This window comes from Chrysochloris asiatica, unplaced genomic scaffold (assembly GCF_000296735.1).
Source record: "Chrysochloris asiatica unplaced genomic scaffold, ChrAsi1.0 scaffold00172, whole genome shotgun sequence".
Classification (NCBI taxonomy): domain Eukaryota; kingdom Metazoa; phylum Chordata; class Mammalia; order Afrosoricida; family Chrysochloridae; genus Chrysochloris; species Chrysochloris asiatica.
In genome coordinates, this window is record NW_006408690.1 from 5796747 (window position 1) to 5806260 (window position 9514).

Sequence of the window (9514 nt, forward strand, 5' to 3'; positions counted from 1 at the left end):
GTATGGCCAGAGGGCTAGAGTGTTCTAGTGTGGCTGTCAATGCCCACACCAGTGACAAGGGAAGTTCTTTTAACTGGGCAGAGAAGATACGAAAAAAGTGTCTCCCACAAAACAACATATTACCTTATATTTACATCACCGTATTACCATATAACCCCTTAAACAAGTATTAAGTATGTCTGCCCCTGGATGGCACAAATGGTTGAAGTTTTGACAATTAAGATTAAACTTAGCTGTTTGAACCCTCTCAGAGGCACCTCAGAAGAAAGGTCTGGTGATCTTTGGAAATTTCACTGCCTTCAATACTTTGTGGAACAGTTCAGTTTTGTACATATGGGGTTGCCATGTAGTTGGAACCAATTCAATAGTTACTAACAACGAAAAGGTAAATACAGTTAATTTCTGATTAATCTATGCCCATTCCCTGATTCACATTTTATGTTCCTAAAACAAAGAATTACTTGTATTCCCATCTACCTATCCTCTATTTACACCTCACCCCCTCCATGCACTTAATTTCATGCCTAAATTCCTGTGGTCTTGAGTGGTTGGAACAGTCCCCTTCTCCCTTACAGTAAGTTATCCTCAACATCCTTCTTTCTAGGAGAGCTCCCTAGACTTCTTTACCTTTCTTTTGCAGCGTGATGTTCTGCACATAAGTGTTCAATTCCATTGTTTTGTGATTTATTGTTTTAGGTTCTGACCTATTCATTTTTATGATCCAATGACAGTGTGTGGATAGTCCAGAAAGTCTGAAATAATAGACACCCCAAAAGTTTCTTTTAGCTAATATTTATTTAACTTTAGAAAGGAAAGGAACCCTAGTGGCTTAGCGGATTTCAAATCTATCAGTCACTCAGTGAGAGGGAGAAAGATGAGGTGGTGTGGTGCTGTGGGACAAAACACTGGACTACAAGGTCGGTGAACCACAAGGTCGGCAGTTCAAACTCACCAGCCTCTTCTTGGAAACTGTATGTTGTTGTTGTTAACTGCTGTCGAGTAGGTTCCGACTAATAGCAACCCTGTATAGGGTTTCCAGGAGTCCTAGTGTGGTGCTGTGGGTTAATGTGCCAGATTGCAAAGCCATTTGAACTGCAAGATTGGCAGTTTCAAGCTCACCAGCTGCTCCTTGGAAACCCTATACAGGGTTGCTATGGGTTGGAACCGACTCGACGACACTTCACAACAACAACAAAATAGGGTTTTCCCAAGGGGCAGTTAGTGAGCTTGGACCTCTGACCTTGCAGTTTAAACCAATCTTGCAGTCCAGGGCATTAACCCACAGAACCACACCAGAACTCCTGGAAACCATATATAGGGTTACTATGAGTCAGAACGACTTGATAGCACTTGACAATAACAACAACAAAGCTTTACAGCCTTGAAAACCCTATATAAGACCACTATGAGTTGGAACTGACTCCATGGTACACAACTACCACCACCACGGTGTTAAAAGAAGGATCCCTGTGGCGCTGTGGTTAAGTACACAGCTGTTCATTGAAATATTGACTGTTCAAACCCATCTAATAGCTCCTCTGGAGAAAGACCTGCCAATCTCCTTCTGTAAAGATTACCCAAGCCAAACCACACTGCCACTGAGTTGATTCTGAGTCCTAGGGACCCTGTAGCAATACAGTGACAGAGCAGAACTGTCCCATATGGTTTCCAAGACTATTAAGTCTTTACAGAAGCAAAATACCACACCTTACTCCAGTTCTCCAGGGAAGCTGCTGGTGGGTTCAAACAGCCTAGAAAACCCTATGAGGCAGTTCTGCTGTCACATGAGGTTGCTCATGGGTCGAAATCCAGTGGATGGCACTTAACAACAGTTAAAAGGATGTACAATCACTTGAAAACATGTATTGTCTGTGTATTGACGCCTTAGAACTGGTAATTTATCATAAAACTACAAATCTGGACGTTCTAATCAAACTCTCCCCTACCACTAACAAGTTATCTGGTTCCACTCAGGAAATTCCTGCTATTTACCAGGTGCCTTAACTAGTTAAATTTTCTTTGAACATTTCTGCTGAGATTGCCCTTCATTTTTTTTGGATGCAATTTTTATCTAGTGAAAGAATGGTTAGGGCATTGGTTTATAAAATTATCTTTCTGCATATAAATCTTATTTTTTCAAAGGCAATTTTCTTAACTACATCCTGCAGCTCTGTGGACTTTCAACAACTTTAAACTCCAAGGTTGGCGTTTGAAGTAAGTTTGCCTTTTTTTTTTCAACCTTCAAGACATTATTTCTTTCTTAGTCTTAAGTTCACATCTGTGTTACAGTCCAAAATGGTTTGATTTTACATTTCTCACCTTAACATTACAGGCGCCTTTCTTTTTTCCCTCCAACTTGACTTTCAATAAAGTAGGAAATATTGTCCTATCCTAAAAGGACATTTTGCAAATGGCTGACTAGTGTTCATTTCAGGTTTGGGGGAGGGAAAATGGATAAAAGAGCATTTTAAAACTCAGATAATGAGTTTTAAGTAGAATTTCCCTCTCTCTTCCCCCCCTCCCCCCAACAACCAACTGCAAAACCCTCTAGGACCTCCTTTAGTATACTGGGACCGACAGCCCCTGGAGCCCTAATAAATGAATTAGCTTCTCCGGGACGAGATCCTTGCGGGGCTGATATCGATCAGGGTCAGCCGGTGTGTTTGCCTGCGATTGTTTGGGGGGTGGTTAATTGAGTGTCAGTCTCCGCCTATGTCGTCTCTCTGGCGCCGGGTGCTTTTGGATTTGCTAATTTTCGTTAAGTGTCTCTAGCTGGCTACTCGTCCCGTCTACCCCAGAGAACCTAGAGGCTCCTACTGATCAACAGTCTGTCTGTCTGGGCTTTATTGATCACAGAGCAGGCTGCTCCAGGCGGATGCGCCGCGGGGGAGACGGGGGGGGGGGGGCAGAGAGAAAGTAGAAAACAGACCCCAGCGCCCGCCACCACACTTCTTGGCTCCCGACAGGACCCCCGTCCTCGTCTCAAGTGAGCCAAAAGCGTGTGCGGCTGGGGTCCGCCACCTGCGACTGGGGCTCCCGGAGGTGCGGAGCGTGGCCGGCGGGTTGCTAACTTTTCTCAGGGGAAACAAACAAATAAAAAGAATCCACAGGCCAGGGGGCTTTTGCTTGTGGTAGAATAATAAGGGTCACGAATCTAAACCCAGAAGTAGACCCAGAGGCTGGGCTCGACCAGCGCCTCACGAAGGTCATGGGCAGGCAGGTCTCCACGAGGGGGAGCGCGGGAGGCGGCCGCGGTGGATCTGGGCGCTGCGAGGGGCAGCCCAGCAAGTCCCTCCTCGCCATGGCTCGGGCCTGCCCCGTGGCTCTGAGGCTGATTGACAAGAGCCTGGTGGCCAATCGGACGGGCGGGGCGGCGCCAAGCCGGCTCCCAGCGCGGGGCGCTATTTACAGCGCGGGAGCAGTGGAACTGGCAGAGGCTGGATGCAAGCGGGGACCTCGCGGTTGGTTCTCTCTGTGACTCTACTTTCTTTTAAGTGGCCAATCTAATAAGGGAGCCGAAAGAGCCCATCCCGAACTGCGGCGACTCGGGCGTGCGGAGAAAGGGAGCCTAGTCAGACTGCTGAACTTTCCCCGACTCCTGGTCACGTCCTCGGCCCCGGTTCATGCTCCAGCCGCGGGCCGGCTCCTCGCCCGGGCGCTGACTGCGCCCGCAGATCCCGGCTAAGACCGCTCAGCCGGGGGCGCCCATGCACTCCGCGCTCCGGGAGTCGTAGGCTGCTGCAGCGCCGCGGCTCCGGGAGCCGGCGGGGGCGCCGCGGCCGTGGGGGGCGTCAATGGATCGCCATTCCAGCTACATCTTCATCTGGCTGCAGCTCGAACTCTGCGCTATGGCCGTGCTACTCACCAAAGGTGGGTGTCAGGGGGCGCGGGGCGGAGCCGCCGGTTCCTTGGGGACTGCGCGGCGCTTTCCTTCCCGCTGGGCTCGGTGACGGGACTGGGTCGCCGCCGCCGCGGGGCTTTGGAGCCGTCTGCCAAGGCTTTGTTAGCGGCTGGTGAGGTCTCCTCCCGCGCGGGAGCTCGGGCTCGCAGGTCGCGACAAGTTGCTCTGTTCTTGGAAGTCGCGGCGGTGGTTGCGCGACTGCCCCCTAGGCTGCCCCCAGCAAGTGGTTGTCAAAATGTTTTTGTAGGGTTGTCAGTAATGAACTTTTGAACATTTCCAGCAGTGGAGCTGGCCCTTTTGTGGTCTTCGGCCTCCTGGGGACCTGAAGGAAGCGCAGCCCCCTGCCCCGAACGCGTGTGTGCTGTCGGAGTGTGTCAGGGTGTGCTTTTGTATAAGTGTTTTTCTCTGTGTACTTGAGTCTGAGTAAACGTGTCTTTGTACAGTGTTTTTCCGTGTCTCTTGGTGTCTGTCTTTGTGAGAGTGAGGGTTTCTGAGTGTGTGTCTCTGCCTCTGATAAAGTGTCTTGTGTTGCTTGCTTTTCAGCGCTGGGAGGGGAGCAGGTTCTGTCAGCGGTCCCGTTTCCCACTCACCTGATTTTACAAGCGCAACTTCCCCTCCACACCCCTCTCCCCTCCCAGGGGGAAAAAAAAAAAAAAAGCAGGCGGTCAGTGATTTCGTTTTTTCCCCTGCAGACTTTCACCTTTTGGGTCGAAATAACTCTAACTTATGTAGATTTCAGGGTTCTCGCATCTGCTCTCCTTGAACGCTGCCTACTGTTTTGTGGCCAGATCTTTTTATTTACTTTTTTTTTTAAAAAGTTGGGAGCGTTGTTTAGATTTTGCATCCCCCACTTTTCTCTAATTGTCATGTAGAAGGCATGAGGTTAAAGGATAAGCTAGCCCAGCAAAGATGATGTGCTACAGTATTTATTTATTTTGGAAGGAAGGGTGTAATTAACCCTAAATAACAGCCCTCAGCAGCCCGCAGAGAGGAGCCTCCTGGCCCTATCAAAGGCCGGCAGAATGGGGAGGGACTGAAGCTGACATGAAGTCACAGATACCGAAACTATGTGCCTGATAATGATATAATTAGGGGATCAGAAATTCTGACTGCTGCGGACTTCAAAAGCTTTAAAAGAAGCCAGCAGTCTCTCCTGTAGCCATCTTGACTAAAAGCAGGCATTTTGTTTAATCACTACATACAGTAACAAGAAGGGGGGGAAACAGAAGAGCATTGTTCACTGATTCAAAATACCAGTCCCCTCTCTGGCCTTTTACATGCCACAGGAAGAAACTTTATGAAACAACAGAAATATCGTTTTAATACAGTAATACAAAAGTCCATTCTCCTTGCATAAACGTGGCTTCAATTAAAAAACAAAAAAGTTGTTAAAACTTTCCCAGTTACCTGTCAAAATTTTATTAGAACGTTTTACGTCACTGAAAATACAGTATTTTAAATAGGGTCCCATAAACATTTAAATAGCATTTTACTTATGTTCAGGTTTTTCCCCACTAAAACTGAGGCCAATAAGATCAAACTTGACCTTTCATCTATGTAATTTATACTTTACATCTGTATATGGATGGAATTGGTCAGGTGAGAAATAATATGTAGTCATCACTACACAAGGCCAGTGAGCATTATGTGAAAGATAAAGGCTGCTTGGAAAGAGGACCAAAGAACTTCTGGAAAGCAAAGTTCTTTCTTAAAGCAGCCAGAGGCAAGATAAACTAGGAAAGGGACTTGAGCCCCAGGGCTGCAAGCTTGCACGGAAGCAGACTTTCTAGGGTTGGAGTGTTAAACTCAGGCTGCCAAAGGTCTGTGTTTAGTTGGCTGTTTGTTAAGAGCCAAGGCATTAGCAGGCCCTGTTGAAAACAGGAGCATACCATTCGGTGGCCTGGAATTTGGACAGATAATCCAATGAGACACCTTTCTCAGGCACTCACTGAGAGGAGAAAGAAGGGGAGGGTGAGAGGAGGTTTGTCAAGTTCCTGGTGTTTCATTTCATAGTTGAGGTTTCAATAGCTGGACAGATCTCCAGATTGCTGCTGCTCTGGGAAAGAGGTGTGTGCTGTGTGCATCAGTTTAATTTACAGTAGCTTGAGTTGTGGCTTGTAACAAAGACTGGAGCCCAGTGAGATGGCTATCAGCTGAGTGAGATTACTCTGGGACCCAAATTATTTCTGCTTGAAATTGGTGTTAAAAGCCTAGACTCTTTCATTGCAGCTACATGTGCACAGTGACTTTCAACGCACAAAATAAGTTTTATAAAGGAGATTTTTAATCACTTCCTGTAGAAAATTTTGAGGTTTCCTTAAGGATTTTTCATTCAACCAGCAGAGGCTTTTCAGTTTAAATGTTTCCCCTTTTAGATCACATGTTGAATTATATGTAAAAATGGGGGGAATAAGGGGGAGGAGGAGTTAGCCTTGCAGTTTTACCCCCTGTTTTATGACTTTCCATTTGGGTTGAAAGAAATTGACTTTGGCAAGCAAACCACTAATTGTAAACTGCCTAGTTCCTGTTTTACAATATACTGACTAAAAGCTCCTCCGCATGAAAAGATCTTTATAGGAAAAGTTTGCCTTTTCTAGAGAGGTTGCAAATAGCTGCCCAGTTTCATAGTTTTAAAACCTCCTGACCTGAGCAATTTCTAGATTGTTGTGTTTCTAGTTAATAACTTTATAAGGTGTTAGCTAAAGCTCTTAAATCTTGGCACAGCCCTGCGAGGTAGTAAACAATTTAGCAGTTCCGATCAAATATTTACAGTGACAAAATAAAAAAGCCTAGCATTTTTTATGTTGTATGGTCATGTGGGATTAAAATGAATAAATTGTGTAAATTACTTTATGACAAGGGAAAATATACCAGGATTGTTAATTTCCCTCTATGTTAAAATTTTTTCTTTTGTAACTCATCAGAAGTCTACATTGAACTCTGATTCTCTTCTATTGGGTCCAGTGCATTTCTACAATTACATTAAAGCTGAATTGAAATTTAGCACTGGATTACACAAAGGGCTTTTTCAGTCTACATTGACTTGCTATTGTAAGCATTTAGCAGAATATTCTATAAGTTAGTAGTTCCTTTGATGTTGGGATTTAGCAGTTGCTTAAAATAGATGCTTTCTGTGGTCTGTAAAGGCAGAGTTTAATGTGCTTTCTCATTGTTTTCAGGTGAAATTAGATGCTACTGTGACGCTGCACACTGTGTGGCAACTGGTTACATGTGTAAATCTGAGCTCAGCGCCTGCTTCTCCAGACTTCTTGATCCTCAGAACACGAATTCCCCGCTCACTCATGGCTGCCTGGACTCTCTTGCAAGCACAGCAGACGTCTGCCAAGCCAAACAGGCACAAAACCACTCGGGTACCACCATGCCCACATTGGAATGCTGTCATGAAGATATGTGCAATTACAGAGGACTGCATGATGTTCTCTCTCCTCCCAAGGGTGAGACCTCAGGTAAGTAGAAGACAGTTCTAACCAGAATGCTGCCTGCTCTATAGACTTGTGACAGGCAAGACGCGGTATGTCTGCTATTGATTTTGTTGTTAATGTAATTAGAGACACCAGAGGGAGAAGCATGACTGGATGCAAAGTTGTATCTCTATTGAGTAGCTTTTATGTCTGCCTGAGCATTAGAGGTCTGTCTCCGTAATAGGTTTTGCCTGTTTTTTCAACCTTTTGAAGACATTAAGAGACCATTAAAGATGCACTAATGACAGCCTGTTAACAAATGCAGTTGAAATCTCCTTTGGATCCTTTTCGCAAAGCTCCTTTTCTAAATATTGTTCTTTTCTTATTGTAAGCTTTTAACTGTGAGATTCCTTGTTTTTAAAACAGATAGATGATCATTATGATCTCTCTCCATTGGTGGAGTTAACATACCGAGGGTTTGATTTTGTTTGTACCCCTTCAGGACAAGGCAACAGATACCAGCATGACAGCAATAGAAACCTCATCACCAAGGTGCAGGAGCTGACCTCTTCCAAAGAATTGTGGTTCCGGGCAGCCGTGATTGCTGTTCCCATAGCTGGTGGGCTGATTTTAGTGTTGCTTATTATGCTAGCTCTGAGGATGCTTCGAAGTGAAAACAAGAGACTTCAGGACCAGCGCCAACAGATGCTCTCCCGTTTGCACTACAGCTTTCACGGACACCATTCCAAAAAGGGACAGATCGCAAAGTTAGACTTGGAGTGCATGGTGCCGGTCACTGGGCACGAGAACTGTTGTATGACCTGTGACAAGATGAGACAAGCAGACCTCAGCAGTGACAAGATCCTCTCGCTTGTTCACTGGGGCATGTACAGTGGGCATGGGAAGCTGGAATTTGTATGACCATGTCTTCTGGGAACAAAACTTCTGGAACGCTTGAAGGCCGTGGAAGTTCTGCTGGACAGTAGGAGCACTTTATCTGAAGTAAAACAGACTCATTTAATCATCGCTGAGTGACAAAATGACCTCTGCAAACAGAATCTTGGATATTTCTTCTGAAGGATTATTTGCACAGATTTACATTCAGTCAAGTGTATTATTTGCTCTAAAATTATAAAAGCGAAGAGAAAGACAATGTACCCACTGTTTACCAGGGTTATTTGCATCCAAGGGAGCTTGAATTAGTACCTAAAATAAAACTAAACTGTGCTCTCTGTAAGTTCCTACATCTTGATTTATTGTAAAGATTTAAAATATATATATATTTTTTGTCTGCAATTTAGTGGTGTCTTTCATAGATTAAAAACAAGTGGAGAGCGTAAGAGACAACATGCTAATTCTACACATGCCTACCTGCTGTTGCACATGCTAGACTTTCAATTATAGGATTAGGTTTGATCCCCCCGCCACTGCCTCTCTACCCCACCTCAATATGATATCAAAATCCTGTTTTATTCTTAACACGCACATGTTTAACTATGGATAGTTTATAAATGTGTATTGGTCCTTATTCAGTGTTTTACCCAGATAGCTTGTTAGAATAATCTGGTTTTCAGCCTTCATCTAAAAGATCTTAAACTTATATATGTCATCTCAGATATGTTGGATCTATTTCTGACATTGCCTTAGCAAAGTTAGTGTTTCATCAGTTTTAGCTCCTTGCTTTGGAATAGCTTTTGAAATGTGTCTACCTCCAGCTGGAAACAAAACAAAAAAATGAAATGAAACTCTAGTCCCTGTCTGCTTTTACTGTTGATTAATTGATCAGTTGATTATGTCACAAACCAAATTAAATATTTTGACTGAAAACTTAGCCTAACTTTATTCTACCACGTTCTTAAAATTTTTTACCTCTTGCTCTTCAATGCAATGCTGTTCAAACTTTTTCTTTTTTTTATCATCTCAACCCTTAGAAAGGTTTTTAGTGTGGTGAGCATTTTAATAACTTCCGATTGAGATTTACATAAGTCATTGCTACAGGGTTTCTTCCCCCAAAGTGATTTTCTGTTAAATATAACCAACAGAACATTTACTTTAGCCAGTAACTAATGGATGAATGCAGCTAAATAACAGTTTCCACTCTTATGGGACATTCTGTCTGGCAACACTGGCTAGCCTAATTTCAAACTTATGCCACATGTATGTATGTGCTTCTCATCCTGCCTTGAAAATG

At 44.3% G+C, this 9514-nt stretch overlaps 1 protein-coding gene across 1 annotated transcript; it reads left to right on the forward strand.

Annotated features, from left to right (window-relative positions):
* The first annotated feature begins 3794 nt into the window (after positions 1-3794).
* Positions 3795-8616, forward strand: BAMBI (BMP and activin membrane-bound inhibitor). Its single transcript, XM_006871681.1, has 3 exons — positions 3795-3870; positions 7081-7368; positions 7826-8616. The coding sequence occupies exons 1-3, from the start codon at positions 3795-3797 to the stop codon at positions 8242-8244; spliced, it is 783 nt and encodes a 260-aa protein (XP_006871743.1). The 3' UTR covers positions 8245-8616.
* The last annotated feature ends 898 nt before the right edge of the window (positions 8617-9514 follow it).